This window comes from Pseudorasbora parva, chromosome 20, assembly GCF_024679245.1.
Source record: "Pseudorasbora parva isolate DD20220531a chromosome 20, ASM2467924v1, whole genome shotgun sequence".
Classification (NCBI taxonomy): domain Eukaryota; kingdom Metazoa; phylum Chordata; class Actinopteri; order Cypriniformes; family Gobionidae; genus Pseudorasbora; species Pseudorasbora parva.
In genome coordinates, this window is record NC_090191.1 from 30948748 (window position 1) to 30969915 (window position 21168).

The 21168-nt window shown below is 36.7% G+C and overlaps 3 protein-coding genes and 1 long non-coding RNA gene across 7 annotated transcripts in view; 3 read left to right on the forward strand and 1 right to left on the reverse strand.

The window, feature by feature from the left end:
* Positions 1-62: 62 nt before the first annotated feature.
* prdm4 (PR domain containing 4) lies at positions 63-7069 on the forward strand. Of its 2 annotated transcripts, none has more exons than XM_067428188.1 (12): positions 63-207; positions 554-604; positions 684-796; positions 908-1096; positions 1964-2716; positions 2790-2939; positions 3650-3768; positions 4096-4181; positions 4691-4818; positions 4914-5360; positions 5625-5793; positions 6481-7069. In XM_067428188.1, exons 3-12 carry the CDS (start codon positions 685-687, stop codon positions 6812-6814), a joined length of 2487 nt encoding a protein of 828 aa, XP_067284289.1. In that variant the 5' UTR covers positions 63-207; positions 554-604; position 684; the 3' UTR covers positions 6815-7069. The 2 variants fall into 2 exon arrangements, with proteins under 2 accessions (XP_067284289.1, XP_067284290.1); XM_067428189.1 differs by lacking the exon at positions 63-207 and adding an exon at positions 254-387.
* A 326-nt stretch (positions 7070-7395) lies between these two features.
* akr1b1.2 (aldo-keto reductase family 1, member B1 (aldose reductase), tandem duplicate 2) lies at positions 7396-12239 on the forward strand. The gene is made up of 10 exons (XM_067428191.1): positions 7396-7585; positions 8312-8479; positions 8589-8705; positions 8810-8887; positions 9088-9210; positions 10729-10835; positions 10963-11044; positions 11122-11205; positions 11306-11388; positions 11640-12239. Exons 1-10 carry the CDS (start codon positions 7520-7522, stop codon positions 11680-11682), a joined length of 951 nt encoding a protein of 316 aa, XP_067284292.1. The 5' UTR covers positions 7396-7519; the 3' UTR covers positions 11683-12239.
* On the reverse strand, positions 12024-15206 carry akr1b1.1 (aldo-keto reductase family 1, member B1 (aldose reductase), tandem duplicate 1). The gene is made up of 10 exons (XM_067428192.1): positions 15019-15206; positions 14576-14743; positions 14127-14243; positions 13960-14037; positions 13753-13875; positions 13545-13651; positions 13013-13094; positions 12822-12905; positions 12596-12678; positions 12024-12507 (listed from the first exon to the last, which is right to left on the reverse strand). The coding sequence occupies exons 1-10, from the start codon at positions 15079-15081 to the stop codon at positions 12465-12467; spliced, it is 948 nt and encodes a 315-aa protein (XP_067284293.1). The 5' UTR covers positions 15082-15206; the 3' UTR covers positions 12024-12464.
* Positions 15207-19404: 4198 nt separating this feature from the next.
* The window catches only part of LOC137049618 (uncharacterized), an 84622-nt gene continuing 82858 nt past the window's right edge, over positions 19405-21168 (forward strand). For all 3 annotated transcript variants that reach the window (XR_010899662.1, XR_010899660.1, XR_010899661.1), the window contains exon 1: positions 19405-19696. This is a non-coding gene — a long non-coding RNA (uncharacterized lncRNA). The remainder of the gene's footprint in view (positions 19697-21168) is intronic.

Consider the following 21168-nt stretch of genomic DNA (forward strand, 5'->3'; position numbering starts at 1 on the left):
AAACTTTATGGTCATACAGGCAATAAGAGAGATTTTAATTACTCATGAACTGAATTAATCATTTGCCTTTGGCTTGACTGCACTAGCAGGACGCATTAGGGGACATTTATTTTGAATTACAACCCCGCCTTGTTTGCTTTTAGCCATGTTATTGTTTTCATGCCACAAATCTTCCACGGAGGGATTGATATTTGGTCTTTATAGCAAGTAAATTAATTGTTTGCCTTTTAAATTATATAAACTTTCCAGTGATAACCTTGCCATTTGTCATTGCATTTCTCTTAAGCTAGTTAACTAACTAACTTAGTAGCTTCAAACACTGGCTGCATTATGGGTCCTTTCTTGTCGATATCTGATTGATTAGATTCATAATTCTTGCGATATTATGTAGGTCTTTGTATGTATTAGCGTATGGAGTACATTTATAGCCAGAAATACTTTTAAATATGTCTTAAAACCTTCAATGGGGCTTATAATAGGAGTGTTGTGTGATCCACAACTAACTTAAATGTTTTAATTACCATACTAATAGGATTAATCTTTTCTTTTCCAGATCCAATAATGCATCCATCACATCAATGCCTTAAGTGATCAGTGCTTTCAGGTAAACAAACATGTCTGTTTCTGCACAAGCACTATTGTACTCATTGTATTTTAAATGCAATAACATTTCTTCTGTTCAGCATGAACGACATGAACCTCAGCCCGGTGGGCATGGACCAGCTCAGTGTGCCCGTGAGTGCAAGTCACCTCGGCCTTCCCACATCCCCAACCCATAATCCCATCACCGCTTCAGGTCAGGACTAAAATGACTCTTGGATGTGTATATACATTGGAATGACTTATGTTAGGTATGGTGTGGGAAGTCTGGTTTATGAAAAAGTAACACTATCTGGTTTTATTTCAGGCATGCCAGTTGCAATACCCAGCTTGGGTCCATCACTTGGGCCTCTTCCTTCTGCACTGTCCCTGATGTTACCCATGGGTCCTTTAGGGGACAGAGGTGTTATGTGTGGCCTTCCAGAGAGAAATTATACATTACCACCTCCTCCATACCCACACCTGGAGAGCAGCTATTTCAGACATATCCTTCCAGGTAATATTACAGAAAATGTGTTGATACACATTAAACCAAGGGCTGACAATCTTTCCAGACCTAGTGACCCCCTCAATGTACAAAAAAAAAATCAATAAATACAATTCTAGAACCTGCGCTAGTATTTTTTTAATGAACTACTAACATATCTTTACAAATTTTGCAAGGATCCAGGATTCATTGTTCCATTTTATTGTCAAACACAGAGAGAGATTTATGTTTGTTGAATAATTAAAACACATTTTTTTAAACACATTTTAAAATGTCTATTCTTAGTTTTATAGCTTTATTTTAAAATGTGTGTGTGTGTGTATCTCATATTATTTCTTCCAAAATACATTTTACGTAAAGCTATAGAGCATTTTAAATATTGAAAATTACTTTTTAAATGTTATTTTTAAGTACAGCTTTAGCTAATAATTAGTCTAAATTTAAAACGTATTTTAGATATGATTGTGATACTTTTTTTTTTTTTACTTTTGTTTGTAGAAATACATTTTTATTAAATTTTATGTCTGCCAACATTACATTTACATAAAGCTATAGAGGAAATTTAATCATATTTAAATTTGAAAATGACTTTTTAAATAAAAAATTAAATCCATTTTAGTGCTTAATTTGCTCAAAAGCTTTATTTAAAATGTATTGTTCACAGAGATATATCCTCTAGAATATTTTATTTCTGCAAAAATACCTTTTTAAAAGCAAATTAAGCACATTTAAAATACATTTTGAATTTCTCTGTTTATCAGATCACTGAACCTGTGCCTTCATGGAACCCATGTGGGCGCTAAATCTATTTAATATCTGTGTTAGTACACCAATAAATGAAATGATTGAAATCTGGCCTTTTTTAAACCTCTTTAGGTATTCTGTCATATTTGGCAGATCGTCCCCCTCCCCAATACATTCATCCCAGCAGCCTTAACATGGATGGGACTCTTTCCGTGTCCAACAACAACCCCTCTGGATTAGACCCGTACAGCGGCCCTGGTGGCCCTTTAGAACAAGGCCTGGTGACCTTAGACACACGGCAGGTTGGAGGCCAGGCTGATCTCCACCAGGGAGGCTCTCACGAAGTGCAGCTGGATACCACAGGACTAACCATGGAGTCACGTGTCAGTAGTCCGATGTCTCCTGATGGAATGGAAGAGGACTTGGCCACCATGGAGGGTGTTGTGGTGGCAGAGACCCAGCAGCAGCTGGGTACCAGACCTCAGCCTCATGAGGGTTTGACAGGTGTGGACTCTTCAGGAGGTGTTATGCCCCTGCATGGAGCAGGGCTGGAGCTGATGGAACAGGAGCACATGGGCGGCCGAGTAGGAACCAGCACTACAGGAGCGGGCGGTCCAGGGACAATGGGTGAAGCCTTGCACTCCACTGAACTGAACTCGGGGGTGGTTAGTGTGGTGCTTACGGGGGCCATGCCACCACAGACTCAATTAGAATCAGTATCTTTACACAGACCTTCAGGTATGGGACTCGAGCCTATCAACGTGTCACCCATCACTGCTGAAGTGTCTCTTGGGCCGGACAACAGCCTAGTGCTGGTGAACTCTACCTTACAACTAGAAGACTCAACATCTAATAAGGAAAACATGGCCACTGCCTTTACCATATGTAAGTTTTACTTGGGGATATTCAATTATGCAATGTGTTTAGTTCCAATTTCATGCATTTTATTTTCATTTAGGGTGCACTTTATGTGAGCAGTCATATCCCTCAGACTGCCCTGAGCATGGACCTGTCACATTCATCCCAGACACGCCCATTCAGAGCAGAGCCCGCCTCTCTTTGCCCCGACCCCTGTGCCTCCGCATATCTGTAGCTGATGAGCCCATTGGTAAGTGAAGTGTTTCGTTTTTAAAGTTCAGTCTTGAAAAACTGAAACTAACTGAACTATCCGGCAAAAACTGATGTATAATTATCAAAATGTGTATTGATACTTATATCAAAACACGTTTTCGTGTATAATTATCAAAATGTAGTTATTATAATATCTAAGGATGCACTGATATAAACATTTTCAAGAACTATTTCGGTTTCCAAAAAAAAAAAAAAAAACCCAGAAATAAAGCTAAAAATAAATGTAATTGTTTAAATTCTACCTTGTAGAAATTAATTTAGCCATCACAACACTATAATATACAGTATAAAAAAGATTAATTTTAAGATTTATATATGAAATGATTAGTGTTTTCAGAATTTAATCCTAAGTGAGTGAAAGATGAGGGCAAAGCTAATCTAAATGTAAAAATAAATTAATTGCACAATTAAATATCCAATATTGGCCAATATATATACACTATTAACTGATACTAATAAAATAATAAAAATAATATTAGCCAATAATCTACATGTACCAATAAATATGCCCTAATTGTATAGTATCTTATTGCTGGTAAAACTTAGTCAAAAACAGTTGACAAAAGATGTTTGGGTCAGTGACAACATCAGTTAGCGTGTTAAATGTAGTTAATAGAAAAAGTCCCATTTGCTTTGGAGAACTGAAGATTCATTTGCATTGCTGAAGGCATTTTTTGTTTTCCGCAGGTGTGTTTGCTAGAGAGACCATAACCTCCAGGACCTGCTTTGGGCCGATGGTTGGACAGCACTGTAGCAGTGTAGAACTTACAGACTGGTCTGACAAGGACACCCCTCAAATATGGAAGGTCCTTGCTCCATTTCTAAATATAAGTGTGTTAAATTGGCTATTTTAGAAAGGCTATTTCTGAAGATTCATGTGACACTGAAGACTGGAGTAATGATGCTGAAAATTTAGCTTTACCATCACAGGAATAAATTACATTTTAAAATATAAAGCAAGTAGTTAAATTGAAAATAATATTTCACAATATTACAGTTTTTACTGTATTTTTGTTTAAAAACTTTTGCATAGTAGCTAAATGGCCTCATATACATATTTTATTCACCATTACACTAACATATCATGTTGTAATCCTAAGAATGGCTTTAATTGTGTCTTTAATCTAATGTAGATGTTCCATAATGATATCCAAGAGTTCTGTATCGTGACGACAGATGAGCATGAATGCAACTGGATGATGTTTGTACGGAAATCAAGGTAACCACCTCACTTTATCCTTAAAGGAAGTGTATGTAAGATTTTGGCCAAAACTGGTATTGCAATCACTTTTCAAATGACTGCAGAGCGGTGTATCCCCTCCCCCCGACTCAAAGTTGCCAGATAGACTTCAGTATCCAGCAGGTACTTAATAGCTGCAGCTGTGTTAACTGGAGCAGAGGTGGCAACCCGGATGCCGAAACACTGACTTTGTGATTGGTCGATAGGTGGAGGGCGGAGCTTCAGGCCAAAACACAACATGTTAACATCAACATCAGTCAAGGGCTGCAACAACAACTTTTAAATGACAATATCCTGGCCAAAATACTGTTGTCAGTGATATAAGTATTTGATATTAACATGATTTCTTAATGTCTAGTGACATATCAGGGCCATTTTATGATTCATTGAAATACATTTCTTACATACAGTTCCTTTAAACTTTACTCCATATCACATGGTATGCAAACAATCAGGTAGTTGCGAACTAAAACTGACTCTATTTTCAGGACTACAGAGGAGCAGAATCTCGTGGCATATATTGACAACGGGAAACTTTATTTCTGCACATCCAGGGAGATTCTCCCAGATCAAGAGCTGCTGTTTTATTTCAGCAGGGACTATAGCAGACAACTAGGTGGGACTTCCTCCAGTGTGTCCTAACCAGGAAGATAACTGTACCGTATAGCCATATATGATCTAGTCAATGTTGCTATGTGTGTATCTTTTCAGGTGTACCCAGAGTACCAGAGGGCCAGATTTGTCATTGTGGAAAAGAGTGTGCCTCTTTTACAGAGTTTAAATCTCACCTCAGCAGCCACGCCCAGAGCCATAGCCCCGGACCCCAGGACCACTCTGCTCACGCTACACACAGCCAATCCCAGTCGCAGGAGAAGGTGACCAATGAGCCGTCCCAATCCGCTTCTTCCCCACAATGGCAGTGCCACTCAGATGTGAATGAACATTCCAGCAGCGGCGGCGGCGGCAACGGGCATGTGCATGGGCACGGTCGTGAGAGGAAGTTTAAATGCAGCATGTGCACACGAGCCTTCACCACATCCACTAAGCTAAACGTGCATTTCATGGGACACATGGGCATGAGACCACATAAGTGCAGCTACTGCAGCAAAGCCTTCAGTGATCCCAGCAATCTCAGAAAACACCTGAGAATCCACACGGGTATGTACATGTCTAGATGTTAACGTATGAAAATAGCACTTGAAATTCTTATTTTACAATTGATTCAGTCCAAATGGGAAAAAAGGAATTCATCAAACTGTGATAACAAGCTATATCAATATAATCACTAGGTAAAAATAAGTAGTTTTTTAGTGAAATTAACTTCCATTAGAGAACCACTGTTAGTTTGTTTTTTAAATAGCCACAGAAATATGCTGTCATCATGAAATAAAAGTTTTTTTGTTTGTTTTTTTTTTGCTGCAGGTCAGAAGAACTTCAGATGTACAGTATGTGGAAAGTCTTTTACTCAGAAAGCACATGTGGAATCTCATATGGTTATACACACTGGTGCCAAGAACATTAAATGTGACCATTGTGACAAGATGTTTGTGCGGAAACAAGATCTCAAACAGCACATGTATTCACATTCACTGTAAGGCTATATTTCATATTTTATTTTATATATGTTATTATATTTTATTATTATATTTTAAATAATGATATATATTATATTATATAATAATAAGAATATAATATAATGATAGAAACTATTATTAAAATAAATATTAACTATTAATACATTTCACAATTCAATCAAATCCTGATTAAAGGTGCAGTGTGTTTTTTTATGAGGAGCTATTGACAGAAATGCAATATAATATTATAATAAGCCATTTCTATCGCCATACACTATGGGTCCCCTTACAGTGAAGTCACCATTTTGCTCTGCCATGTTTCTACAGTAACCTTAAAAGGACAAACTGCTCTACAGAGCACTAGCTACTCTCTGCTGTCTCAGATCTTTGTCACCCATCTTTGTCCTGTTTTGGCCACGTAGCTTCTCTGTGTCCTTTGAAAGGGAGGGGTGAGCGGTGGGTGGTTGCAATTCACAAACCTCACCACTACATGCCACTTAAATCTACACTGTGCACCTTTAAATCAAGTCCTGCCCTACATACATTTTTTTGTTGAATAGTTTCATTCTGAACAAGCGTATTGAGACATTGCGGATATAAAATAGGTTGAGAATGCTGTTTCATGTTGAATTTAATACTCTCTATTATTCTAATATTCTAATAGCAACCTTGTTTTTTCCTTGCTTATCTTTTGACAATTCCAGAGACCGCCAGATAACCTGTCCAAAATGTGACAAACAGTTCTTAAAGACCGACCATCTAAAAAAACACTTAAACTCTCACGACGGGAAACGGGACTTCATCTGTGAAAAGTGCAATAAGGGCTTTCTCACTAAATACCACCTCACACGCCACCTCAAAATCTGCAAGGGTCCTAAGATTGGTCGAGGCACAGCGCAGAGTGAGGAAGGGGAGGAGGAGGAAGATGAGGAGGAAGAGGATGAAGAGGAAGAGAGGGAAGTTGAAGGACAAATCGATCCAGCCAATGAGGAGGAGTGTGGAATAGGCATGGGAGGATATGGTGAAAAAACAATGTAACTTTCCTCTTCAGTATAACGGGACTAATCCAAGCCCAAGTCATGTCTAGCCTTGTTGTCTTTGTGTGTATTCTTGCTTTACCCAGCAGTCTTTAATTCCTGTTGCCAAAATATATCCCTGTCACCTGGCCAATAGAAATGTAATAATATTTAAATAAGAAAAATTATGCATTACATGTTTTCAAGTGAACTGTCACTGTTTGATAAATCACTAGTCAAAAAATGAACTAAAACAACTTTTTTTTGTAAAAAAAAAAAATTAAATAAAAAAAATAAATAAATAAAAAATGAAATTGTTTACAGTGCACATTACTTATTTCGTTTTCAGTTGTTTGTGTAGTTAATTTGTTCACAGCAGCCATGCCTGTTCTATTACTCTTATATTTATATTGTAAATAAATTATAACATTTTACATTCAAACATTGTCGTTCATAATGAAAATAATATGCATTATAAATTGTAAATTATTGTTTCTAAATAAATAATTATAATACTACACTTCATGCAAATGAAAAGCAGATTTTTCTCACAACAGGGTTGTGTTCAGTGACGTAAGCCTACGTTCCTCCCTCCAAACTAAATTCGTTCAGACCGTAGCAATCGATCCAGAGCTGCACCCGTGTGAACTTCACCTCCTTTCCTGCACAGGCTTGGAATTGTTCTGTTGAAACGTTGAAACAGCCCGTGGTTAATCTATCTTTCACCATGGCAACGTCTGTGAAGCTGAATACCGGGACTGATATGCCCATCGTCGGTCTGGGCACGTGGAAGGTATGGTGTGGTTACTTTTGTGAGTGATCGTGTTACATTACATAAGTCCATTCATTTAGCTGGCACGTTGCACGTTGAATTTATGGCCAAACAGTTTTAAAATGCATACAAAAATTTAAATATTAAGTTAAAAATAAATAATAGAATTTGCACGGGGCTCCACACAAATCCGAAATGAATAAACTTGGGAAAGAATCTGGATAGGCGGTTATGAAAAGTTTTACGATTTAAAATTGTGGTCCATGTTGAGCAATCGCCAAAATACGAATGTTTGTGTCTTGAGAAAGTTGCTCGATCATAGTGACTAAGCAAGTTTGCCGATATCAGTCCTGTGCTTGGCTTTGAACTGATAACATTCAATAAGTCCTTATTTGGTAGATAAGATGAGATATTGTGAGGAGAATTAATATTAAAATGACTAAAGAACTTTGTTCTCCGCATTTAGTAGAATCATGTTGGAAAACAAAATAATACACAATCAGCTATGTTAGTCTTATGCACTGCTTTTTGTTTTGTTTTTACGTTCTTCCTCTTTCTTCTCATTTCCTTTTCACTGTTCTTACCTATGTTTTTCTGTGCTTTTTTCTGTACGTTGCTTTCTTTTTCTCCCATTCCTTTGCTATTTTCCCATATAACAATTGTTCCTTTCCTTTCTTCCCTATCACCCTGTCTTTCCCCCTTTCCTTTTTGGTGTCTTTTTTTTTCTGGTATATGTATTCCCTCCAGTCTCCTCCAGGTAAAGTGACAGAGGCTGTAAAGGCAGCTATCGCTGCGGGGTACAGACACATCGATGGTGCCTCGGTGTACAACAATGAAACGGAAGTTGGAGAGGGAATTCAGTCCATGATAAAAGATGGTGTGGTTAAGAGAGAAGAACTGTTTGTGGTCAGCAAGGTATGTCAAGCTGTACTGATTTATCTCAAGAATTGGATTGAGAAATGGAAGTTGGTGTGCTGATTTAGTAGCTTTATGATGAAGGAAAATGAATTGTTTTGATTCGCAGCTTTGGTGCACCTTTCACGAGAAGGCCTTAGTAAAGGGAGCTTGTCAGAAGACTTTAATTGACCTAAAACTGGACTACCTGGATCTTTACCTGGTTCACTGGCCAATGGGCTTTAAGGTGATTTTTGAGTCTTGTCAGTCATTCATGGCTTACATTTAGTGTCAACTTCCATAATGAAAGCTAAAATCTCACTGTTACACATTGTCATCGTTGCTTTTCAGTCTGGGTCAGATCAGTTTCCATTGGACAGTGAAGGGTTAGCCATTGGCGATGATACCAATTTCTTGGACACCTGGGAGGCAAGTATACATGCATTTGATTTAGCCTATTTGATTAAGTTATCATTCACATTCATTTGTACAAATGTATCTGTTTTACATAATACTGCACCATTATAATAACTACTATACATTGCAATTCCATTGTACATTGGCAAATCTTTTTAGATTTATTTAATTAATAATATAATATTATAATAATAATAATTTTTGCGCTGTAGGCCATGGAGGAGTTGGTGGATGCCGGGTTGGTCAAGTCCATTGGTGTCTCCAACTTTAATCGAGAACAAATCGAAGCCATCCTAAATAAACCAGGACTCAAGTACAAACCTGCCAACAATCAGGTCGGTACCGGTACTCTTAAGAGGGCATCAGTGTGGTTTCATTTGACAATTACAGCTGTACCAAGAAAGGTCAACATCTATCCAAAGATCAACATTTTGCCTCCAGCAACTGTGTAATGCAATTGCCCCTTTAATTTCCTGCTACTTGTCCAGGGCAGGCAGATATTTGTCTGGATATAGTCTTAAAATTTCATTAGGACAATGTTTGCTTTGTGGTTGTGGTTTGGAGGAGGGTTTTATTACAGGGAAGACTGTTTTTGTATCAATGCAGTATATTGAAATTCAATTGGATGATCTGAAACATATCTATTTTACTTTATATATATATATATATATATATATATATATATATATATATATATATATATATATATATATATATATATATATATATAACCACGAAAAATCAACATTGTGTTCATTTTTAGGGTGTGGCGATATACGGTATTGGTGATAACCACGATATTTAAAATGAACAGGACTCTTATGATAACATGACACGTAAATACTCCAGGGTCCCGAGTCCGACTGGAGCCCGTGTTTCTCTTTTCTTTTCCTCCCTATTACAGACTATTGCAGCCATAAAAACAATTATTAACAGATTTGTTTAGAATGTCAAAGTAGTTATATTTCGTTAAGCTTCTTTATTGAGTTAATTTAGAAAAAAAGTTTGGAGAAGTTTTTGTTTGTTAAATTTAAGTTTTTGTTTGTTAAAAATGACAAGCGTCCAGCGGTCGTCGGTGAGTTAACCACATGTTTGATCAATTTAGTATTTTAAATCAACACTTGACTTGTCTTGCGTATAATAAAATCAGTAGATATAAAACACTACAAGTATATCACAATGTTAGTTTAAATGTTTAATATCACACCACAGTAAAAAGGCATTTTTGACAAGCTGAGGCAGGTCTGCTGCTGCTCGCAAAAGCTTGCAAACTAAACGGGCTATCCGAACCACTCATTCAATACACTGATTAAATCGGCCATCAATATAAGTCGTTATTTATTTATTTTTTTGCGCACAAAAACTATTCTTGTCGCTTCATAAAATTATTGTCGAACCACTGTAGTGAGATGGGCTTTGTACCGATGCCTTTTATGTGAAAATGTGGTTTTCTGGATTTTTTTTTCTCGTTCTGTCTGTCATAGTTTAAGTGTACCTATGATAATATATATATATATATATATATATATATATATATATATATATATATATATATATATATATATATATATTCTATTAAATACATATTTTTTTATGTACACTACCATTAAAAAATGTATTACATCTGTAATTACAGTTATTTTCAAAATATAAGTACAATGTAAATACAAGCGTGTACGCTATAGGTACTTTGTATCAAATTATTAATTTATAAATATTAGCACATAGTAGTAAGACACCTAATATAGTTGGACCAAAAATCACACTGAGCCCATAGTTTTGAATGTGTTTGAATGTTTATTTAAAAAAAAATTTTTTAAATAGAAATTTATTTATATCTTTTTCCTCTTCAGGTCGAATGCCATCCATATCTGACTCAGGACAAGCTGATTAGCTTCTGTCAGTCCAAAGGTATCACGGTCACTGCATACAGTCCTCTGGGTTCTCCAGACAGACCTTGGTAGGCGGCTGTTCCCACGTCAAAGCTTTTTTGCATGTGACATTTATTTGCTGTTAAGGTTTAAGATGCAGTTGGTGCTTTTATTATTGTTTAATTTAACAACACTGGACTTTGTCTTAAACTCCAGGGCTAAACCTGAAGATCCCTCACTGCTTGATGACCCAAACATTAAGGCCATTGGAGAAAAGCACAAAAAGACAACCGCCCAGGTAGAGTCTGCCATCTTAGTTATGTCATATTTTGTTATTGATTCATATAATAATGTCAATTTGACACCAATGTACAGGTCCTCATCCGCTTCCACATTCAAAGGAATGTCATTGTCATCCCAAAGTCTATCACACCTCAGCGTATTCAAGAGAACTTTCAAGTAAGTTCATTATCAGAGGTCATTAATGTCTTGGAATTACAGTGCTGCTTGTAACTTTTAATAATAATACATTTTTAAATAATTTTCTCTATATCCACAGGTTTTTGATTTTGAACTGAGTGAGGAAGATATGAAGACCATTTTGGGCTTCAACAAGAACTTCAGGGCTTGTCCAATGCATTGGTGAGTATGTCGTACAAGGATCCCAATGTTGTGGACAACTGGGAAATATAAGGAAACTCTATGGAAGAAACAGAAATGTAGTCAATGTATGGTCTTTTCTGACTAGAAGTAGCTGTTAGGGAGTACAATCTTTAAATTGTAATTTTTTTTTTGCTTTTATTATGTTTTTAATTATATATATATATATATATATATATATAAAATTTATCATTAAACTTAATATACGATTCTTTCTACATCTGTCCACACAGGGGTTTGAAGCACAAAGACTACCCGTTTAATGCAGAGTATTAAAAGAAGACTACTCAGAACATGCTGTTTGAAGAAAATAAGTTCCTCTGTTCCTGAAAATGCTGTTTTGTCAATGATCAGTGTGAAAATGCCCTTCATTTTACATTACAAAACCTGTTACTGAGAAATGTCTTTACAGGTCATCCCTGATTAGTGATTTGTAGGTTTGGAGTCTTATTATAGCAGCACACACTTCTAATGAATACTCTTTTTATACTATAGACATTGAGGTTATATTTGTTAATGCATTGACTCTGTTACTACTAGCTGTTAGTGTTCACATGGAAATGTAAAAAGGCTCACGACAAAACATTAATCATAATGAAGTGTTTGACAAACATGTGTACTAGTAACTTTTTTTATTTGAACAATGTCACAAGTTTTGCACAGTTGGGCAGATAACAAGAGAAAGCATTGGTCCTGAAAATATTTTTTTTTACATGAATTAATGCACACTCCCTATTTTCAAAATGACAACAAAGCACTTCCAGTTCGCTTCTTTGTTTAAGGTCTTGATGTAAGCATTAAAAATCCAAATAAAGCTCTGCGTTTCAAACAGCTGTCTGGCTTATGTTAAGAAAATGTTTCTCTTAACAACTCACTCGACCTTTTACATTTATAACCACACTTAGTCCTTTAAATGGTTGTATAACACTTGAATAAATGCTGACAATGTGGTTTTGATCACATGTGGTTTTTCACAACCTTTTATAAAACTTTACATAATTATTTTATCACCATTGGGAAATGCAGTTATTATGCAGCAAACACCTTTTCCCAAAGATTTAGAACTCTGCATTCAGTGGATAATCCTTATGCTTGGAAGCCCTGCAATAAAAAGGCAAAGGAGTTAGTTAACCTAATAATACACAAACAGATACAAAGTCCACTGCAAATTTGCATGACGAAGACTCACCATTCCAGATTAAAAGCCCTCCAGTTTCTGTTAAAACTCAGTATAGTGTTCATCTCCTCTTTGCTCAGCTCAAAATCAAAGACCTGCAGGAATAAAATAAGTAAATCTTGATAACACTAATTTTATGTTGACCATCATGAAAACTGTTTTAGTCATTCTTGTAGATCAGTTCAAGTAAAACATGTAGAACAAATCCATGTACATGGTTTATTTAAAATGAGAGTACCTTGAAATTCTCTTTGATTCTGGTGGGGTTTACAGATTTGGGAATGACCACAACATTCCTCTGCATGTGTAACCGGATTAGGACCTAGAAATAAAGTTCCCAGCTGACAAGTTGTACTTAAACTAGTATTTCAAGGTTGACTAATTAATTACATGACCTAACATGAATGAATCAAAAAAGATTACACCTACCTGTGCTGTGGTTTTACCATGCTTCTCTGCAATAGCTTTGATCTTTGGTTCCTCCAGCAGTGATGGCTCATCTGCCTTTGCCCTAAATAAAGTCAAATCTAGATGTAGTATTTTATAGGCCAATACCATATTTTAGATATATGGATTAACAGTGTTAGGAAAAGGTCATTTTAAAAGTAATGCTGCTATGTAACTCATTATGGGTTATGTTACCTACTGTACAACTCTTTGTTTTGAATGAATGTATGTTACTTTTGTACTTTTTGTCTGTTCCTACGCATGCATGTCTAAGGGACTAAGTTATGGAGATTAATAATTTATTAGAATTTCAAGTTAAAGCAAATTAAATAAACAGAACAGTTTATGTATTACTAGTTACTGAAATATCAATGTGTACATTTATAAAGTAATGGGTTACTTTACTTGTCAAATTAAAAAGTAATCTGATTACGTAATCCAAGTTACTTGTAATTTTATCCCCAACTTTTGTTTTACAAAGTATATGTATTAGTTAAGGAAAGAAAGGTCTTGCCATGGTCTAGTTGGAGAACCCAGAGGACTGTAAGCAGTGACTGTAATGCCTTTGGACTGACAGTAGTTAATTAGCTTCTCCTGAGTCAGATATGGATGGCACTCGATCTGGAAGTGAAAATAATTTTTTGAAAAGATTTTAGCTCTTGTGAACAACAAAGTCTTAATCTCTTTTAAATTCTTTAGATACATTGCAACCAACACAATACCTGGTTGTTGGCAGGTTTGTACTTGAGTCCTGGTTTATTTAAGATGGCCTCAATCTGATCCCGGTTGAAGTTCGAGATACCGATGGCCTTGACCAACCCAGCATCCACTAACTCCTCCATTGCCTTTGTGAGGACAAAATAACTATACAGTCGTAAAATTCCTCAGGAATCTCACATACATTTAGTTTTTATTCAACTGCTCATTACCTCCCATGTTTCCAGAAAGTTGCTGTTGTCTGGAATTACATGGCCATCCTTATCACATGGGAACAATTCCTTTCCAGGCTGCCAATTTAAATCAGTAGAAATACAAATAAATATAGCATAATATAAATAAATGATATATAATATAGGCAAATCTTAATTTGTACTACCTTGGTGCCCATGGGAAAGTGCATTAGGTAGAGATCAACGTAGTCCAGTTTAAGTTCACTTAGGGTCTTTTCACAGGCTCCTCTTACCAATTGTTTCTCATGGTAAGTACACCACAGCTTCAAAAGATTCAGGATTTAGTTTCACATTTGTTTATGGCCAAAGTCCCTTTTAAATAATGTATTTGTTAAGCTTTTTCCCCCACTAGATGTATTGTTAAATTGTGTTCTGATCATGACTTGCATATTTCTAATGATCAATTAGGGCATGACTTAACGCTGCATTATTAAAACATACCAATACATGTTATATAAATGCACAACTGTATATGATCTGTGACATGATTGATTCGTGCTGTGTGAAATTTACAAGGCACATGACTGGCCTTATGAGACCATGTGTCCTGGCACGTGCCTAATAGACAAATCTTTACATTGAAATGTGCTACTACCTTGCTGACTATGAAAAGGTCCTCTCTTTTTACCACTCCTTGGTTAATCATGGCATTTATGGCGTCCCCAACTTCATTCTCATTTTCATAGACATGGGCCCCATCAATGTGAAGGTAGCCGGCCAGAATGGCTGCCTTCACAGCCTCTGTTACCTCACCTGGAGCAGACTGGAGGAACATTTTAATATTAAATCGCATCTTAGAATGCTTTACAATTATTATAAAATCTCTAAAATGTATATGGGGAAAAAGATCAAGTGAAAAGAAAAGCATTAAATAATTAATCAAAGAATTGTTTAAAATAAAAGAATAAGCCTCTAGTGTTTAAATAACAATAAAAGCAACAGAAAAGCAAACATTTACCATAATTAATACCATATCTTACCAAATAAATTTGTAGGCTACTGTACAAAAAAACAAAAGAAAAATATGTAAGTACTCACCCTCCATGTTCCCAGTCCAACAATGGGCATTTTAGCTCCGTTATTGAGAGTGACAAATGTCATGGTGACTTTTACTATAAATCACTTAACAGATATCAAATAAAGCACTTGTTAGTCTGCACACAGTCGCAGTTTTCTCACTCTGTCTGTATAGAAGCGAAGCCTGTTCCTTTGAAGCTTGCTTGATATTACGCAGGCTTGTATGTGAATTTGATTGGTCAGGTGTGGAAACGCCCCTTGTGGAAACAATTGGTGCAGTTCCTCAATCCTACTATCATTCCAACATAAAGAAACTTGCTTGTAGTTCAGTGAGCTTTTTAAGGAAAATGAATAATTAAAATGCACAAAAAAATCACATATATCATAAAAATAATTGTAACAATTGCATGTGATTGTATATTTGTATAACAATTTATTAGGTTGTTTATGATAAAACGTGAATGAAATAATATATATCATGCAGCAATAAAATAATTGCAGCTGTAATTGTTGTGTATAGTATAACACTTTATTTGTATTAATTTATTAACAATTTATTAACAAATTATTTATTTTATTCAACTATTAACAGTAATTTATTGGTTAATTAATTAACCATTTTGAGATTGTCATACAGTATTTATTTTATTTTTAACTATATCCCTGGTTTTCATAACTGTCAACCCTGAAATCCCAAATCCTGTAATAATGCATGGTAAATCAGTCACAACTAAGATGAGCGATTTAGCACGCAACTCATGAGATGTGCGCTTCTTTTCTTCAGTGATAGTTGAGGTTAAATAACTACATCATGCACTGTAAAAAAAGATTAGATTAGATTTTTAAAAAACTAATCATCTTGTTGCATCTTGTATAACTTATAAAACAGTTTAACATTTCTTAACTTATTTTGATGAGTTAAAACAATGTAAAAACACATTGTCATGTTCAACTTATTGAACATATCATTTTGTTTTACATTGTCGGGACTGGATTCCCCAGACAACAATGACAGTTTCATAACAGATATTCTGCAGGTGTTTTTTCCTTCTTCATTTTTTTTTCTCTTCTCGCTAGATGTTTGAATTAAATCTTGAAATGCCTACCAAACAATTGTTTGTTATAATATTTAGACTTTAAATCTCAACCAAACCCACTGATTTTGTACATGGCTATATTATTTTGACTGTCTTAAAATGACTTGGTTCCAGACATTCCTGCTTGCCTCATTTCTGCTTTAATGTGTAGATGCAGCAGAAAGGATATGGGATGCCTGCACATTTTGTTTCATTGGGGTCAGAAGCAGTCCCAGAAATTGATTAGTCGTAGACATGGAGTCCAGCGTGCAAGAATGACTATGAGTTAGTCAGATTCTTCAATACATGTGTACACTGTGACTGATGACGAACAACACTCCCCTTCCTCTTGCATTCAGTTAATTTTGAAATTGTGTGACAGAGACGACATTGCTGAAAATATTGGCTGAAGTGCCAAGCACGGGTTGTCTTGAAAACGCCACACTCCTTTCCGTTATGGGCAGAAGTCACATCTGTGGTGACTAGCAAGGGTTTATGATGTCACCAACCTGTGATGAAGCTCATTGTCAAAACCAGCCGTATTTGTTGGCAATAAGCTGCCATAACTTTAAAAGACAATATATCTGTTTGCATAGAACTTTCAACACTGTAACTTTGCAGATAATGTGTATGCTCAAGGCTTGTTTTTTGTTGTTGTTTTTTTTAACAAGGGATAGTTACCTACACAGTTTTCTTTTCTTATATATTTGTTGTCATTCAATCAAGAATTTTACATGTAATAAAATAACTAACTGTGAGTTTTGGAGCTTTTTAGTCCATCTCTGCAAGACTTAAAAATTAACTCCCAAAACTGCCAAATTCTGTAAAATGAATTCTGCAGTTGTAGAAGAGGATGTGGTGCTGCTAATCAACTACCTTGTATAGCCAATTCGGGGGACCCGTGGCAGTAGTTCACTTCTCGAGATTGGATACTATTGCACTGTTCACACGCTCTTAACCCTCTTAAGTCTAAGCTGTTTTTGGGCCCTTTAGAAGTTTTGACATGCTCTGACATTTGTGCTTTTTTCAGTTGCTTATAAAAAATATTAATGGCAAAAGTGTCATTACACTATAGCCTAGAAATCTAGACTCACTCTAGCGGCAGCAAATCTAATCTGCTGTGAGTGTCGTCTAGCAACTCTCAATACACTTCTGAGCTGTAAAAGCCAAACTCTGGTCGGGCCAATCTCATCATGTATAGAGTTGGTGGGCGGGGCTTAACATAATGACGGCCAAGTTGCGCTTGCGTGCTAGTGCTACTAGTAAACAGAAGCTGGCGAACGGCGGCCTTTCGAATCAGCTTTTGACCGTGACTCTGGACGACTTGGAGTTAAGCTTTTCTCTGAGAAAAGAAGAAAAAACGGCACTGAAGTCATTCTTAAAGGGGGGGGGGGGGTGAAACACTCAGTTTCAGTCAATCTCATGTCAATCTTAAGTACCTATAGAGTAGTATTGCATCCTTCATATCTCCGAAAAGTCTTTAGTTTAATTATATTTATAAAAGAAATATGGGCTGTACCGAGTCTTTCCTGAAAAAACAGAGCGCCTGGAGGCGTATCGTGTGGGCGGAGCTAAAGAATGACTAATGTGCAAAGAGGTGACGTCCTCAAGCGTGGAGAAACCCTTGCTATCAATCTCAGCTAATAGATATGATCCAGAATCTAATTCGGAGGCTAAAATAGAAACAGCAACAGCAGGACGTCCGTCTCTGTGGTATGTACTGTATTTAGTGGCCTGTCAACATTTGTGTGTTTACTCACAGTTTATGAGGACATGATTCAGTTTATGGACTATTGTATGCGACTAAACCTTAGCAGTAGCAAGCAAAACGGTTTTGCACGTCAGACTAGTGTAACGTTATACATAGAACAACAATGGAGTCCGTTAGTGCATTTGAATGACGAAGCACGCGATCGTGTCGTTTACTGATGTTTACTCACGCGACGATAAGCAACAGCATAGACATTTGAAGCAGTTTTACTCACCGGCTGCTTCCAAAGCAGGACCGAACCTTTATCGCTGGGACCGCTCCGTCAAAAACACACTTCAAATGCAGCGCTGCCTTCCCGGAATGCTGTGCTGAAGCGTTGAAGTCGCTTAATGTCAAAGTGGAGGAATGAAGTGGAGCGCGGCGCGTACTATAACCGACATTAGTGTTCACGGACGACTGGATCTGCAGCTTGAGAGCAGTGTTTATGGGCGTGCATTTCATCTCTCGCTCTAGTCACGCTCGCGCGCACCCTACTGGGAGAAGAGCCCGTACGGCCCATACAAGAACCTTCCGGTCTATTAATGTCAAGCTGAGCCATACTCGAAAAAAACTCTCCAAAACTTGTGAGAAACCGGAAGGAGTATTTTTACCACACAGAAATACTCCATCAAACGTCCAACATTAGTTTTTGAAACTTTGTCTATGTTTAGGATGGGAATCCAAGTCTTTAACAGTGTAAAAAGCTCAGTATGCATGAAACAGCACCCCCCCCCCCCCACACACACACACACACACTTTAAAAAGGGAAGATGTGTTCGGAGTTTTGCCGACCGGATATGGCGAAAGTTTAATCTGTCATCTAGCTCTGCTTCACCTTCGTTGCTCTGGTGCATGTGTAGCTTGTGTACATGCTATTAAATTATAAATACGAGTTTCCTGGTTAAAAATTGGACATGAACACCCTCTCAAGTCGTATTTAACACTTTGAAGCTCGGGATAATTTTGATACCCAAGTTCCCGAGTTGGGCGAGCCACAAATTTCAACATGGCAGAGGGGACATTGCTGCCTGCGTTGACCGGTTTTCTTTATTAGGTTTTTCCACAACCCCTGCATTGCCTTTTATTGTTGACACGTTACACAAATAAATACTAATTTGAAGTGTATTATAGTCTACACAGTGACAATAGCTTGTATTTGACCGAAATTCCAGAATCTAGTAAGCTGACTAGATCATTGAATATTTTATGGTTGTAAATGAATGGGACGCTAAATATCATTTCGGATTTAATGCGATTTTCCCAATTAATAGGCAAGAATGTGCGTCTCAATCAGTAGTCAGGTCACTAATCAGGGAATCAGCCCATTGACTTGACTACTGAACCAGGGAGCTGATTGCTGGATACTTTTAGATTTTTTTTTCCAAAAACAAAGCACTTGAATGCTAGCTTTGAATGCGGTGAGCTCCACGATTTTAGCAGGAGTAGCACATTTAGCTCGCGAAGGCATTGCCTTCCCGCGCTTGAACGCCATTGGCTATTGCAGATGCAATGAAACCAATCGGTTGCTCATGTGTCAGCTTCGACGTAATCCTATCGAGAAGGAACCATAGACAGGAAGGAACCGCGAAAAAGTGTCTCTCAGCACCGTCATTTTTTTTTTACAGTCAATTATCACTTAGATACAAGTTTCACAAAAAAAATCTTAAAGCTTTAGATTGTTGACATTTGGATAATTTTTTTTACGGCCCTCGACAGACTGTCCCTCGAATACAAGTTGGTGAGCTTCATAGAACTGCACTACATGTACCGTCCGCCAGAGAGCAGCAACACATCGCCTGTCTTCCACGTGCTCACCGTTGCTCAGTGTTTTCAGCAAGTGCTACTCTCAATAACAAGAAGCAGAAGGGGTTTGGTATGAAAACATTATTATTTGTTTAAATATGTTTACCACCATATTGCTGGCTCTGAATATAGATAATTAAGAATAGATTTACAGCAGGTGATACTCAAATGAACACTCGTGTTTCTGTTTCAGCAAGCATTGCTGAAAAGTTAATTAAAACTTATCCAAACAGACAACCGTATACGGCTAGTTGCATTTAGCATTGTTTTTATTTCCTGCTGTCCATAACCCTATAAGAAAAGCTTGTTCCAGACGGGTCTTAAAAGCATTTCAGTGCCCTGCGTAATGATTCAGAAAATCCCAGCATGCGAAAATCCATTAGGGTACATATTGAAGATGTATGCCCTACTCAGAAGTAATGCAGCTTTCCATGAACTGCTTTTGAAAGGTTGACATGTTTAATATTTATTTAAAATATATAAGATTATTTTAACTCGTTTGAATACCTATGCTAGGAGGACTATAGTGCATGAATGTCTTGCTTTGCAACCCTTCAAAAATGTTCATCCTCCTTTTAGTTTCTACAGCAATATGCAAGCCGTCATTAATGGACTCCCAAAAAGTAAGACACCTGCCTTGCTTTTTTCCGTCACAGAGAAAGATTCAATCAATATTGCTATACTAGAACACAAAGCAGCAAAGGGCAGACACTTGTGGGTGGGTGTTTGGAGGCCTTTGGTCCATTCACTCTCTAAGTGTTTCCAGCTGGGATGGGAGAGACCAGCGCCTGCCCAGCTGCTGTGCACTGACCTTCCACTTACAGCAGGAGTCATTTACTAAGTTTGCCAGAGGAAATTTTACATTAACTCTACATTTGTAGGCTATGTGTTAGGGACTTTTTTAAATCTCAAACTAAACAATACATTTGCATATGATGATTTTATGAAAACAATCATTTAGCCTTAAAAAAATGGACTTTATCACAGTAAAATGTAATTTCTGTATATAAACCAGCTGGATGTTCTGATATTTAAAGCTTAGTTAGTTAAACATTTCAAGTTCCTCAATTAAACACAAAACTGTGAGGCATACAACCTGTACATGTGATTCAATTCAAGTTTAGCATTTGGATACAAATCCCTGGGACTGTATGACTTATCGCAATGCAGAAGACTTATTAGTTAAACATTTCAAGTTCCTCAATTAAACACAAGACTGTGAGGCATACAACCTGTACATGTGATCCAATTCAAGTTTAGCATTTGGATACAAATCCCTGGGACTATATGACTAATCGCAATGCAGAAGACTTATGATTAATTCTAATGGCATGCAGTTCTCTATAAAAGCATAATAAATGTCTTAAAACACAGGTGAATGAAAAGGGGCACCTCAATAATAAAGGTGCCCTAGAATGATTATTTTAAATTGTTCTCTGATATCTAAATAGAGGGTAAGTAGCTTATTTAAGGTAAAAAAAAATGTCCAGATACGGTTTTACAGGTCCATTTACAACCCTAGAAATTGTCCCTAGAATGTAA

Excerpts from the sequence above, each read along its gene's own strand:
- prdm4 (XM_067428188.1), top strand. The coding sequence starts at position 685 with ATGAACGACATGAACCTCAGCCCGGTGGGCATGGACCAGCTCAGTGTG. Across the intron at positions 3,769-4,095 it reads ACACCCCTCAAATATGGAAG|ATGTTCCATAATGATATCCA; the intron begins GTCCTTGCTCCA and ends AATCTAATGTAG. Across the intron at positions 4,819-4,913 it reads GGACTATAGCAGACAACTAG|GTGTACCCAGAGTACCAGAG; the intron begins GTGGGACTTCCT and ends GTATCTTTTCAG.
- akr1b1.2 (XM_067428191.1), top strand. The coding sequence starts at position 7,520 with ATGGCAACGTCTGTGAAGCTGAATACCGGGACTGATATGCCCATCGTC. Across the intron at positions 10,836-10,962 it reads GGTTCTCCAGACAGACCTTG|GGCTAAACCTGAAGATCCCT; the intron begins GTAGGCGGCTGT and ends CTTAAACTCCAG. Across the intron at positions 11,206-11,305 it reads GTATTCAAGAGAACTTTCAA|GTTTTTGATTTTGAACTGAG; the intron begins GTAAGTTCATTA and ends CTATATCCACAG.
- akr1b1.1 (XM_067428192.1), bottom strand. The coding sequence starts at position 15,081 with ATGACATTTGTCACTCTCAATAACGGAGCTAAAATGCCCATTGTTGGA. Across the intron at positions 13,876-13,959 it reads ACTTTCTGGAAACATGGGAG|GCAATGGAGGAGTTAGTGGA; the intron begins GTAATGAGCAGT and ends GTCCTCACAAAG. Across the intron at positions 12,679-12,821 it reads GAATCAAAGAGAATTTCAAG|GTCTTTGATTTTGAGCTGAG; the intron begins GTACTCTCATTT and ends TTATTCCTGCAG.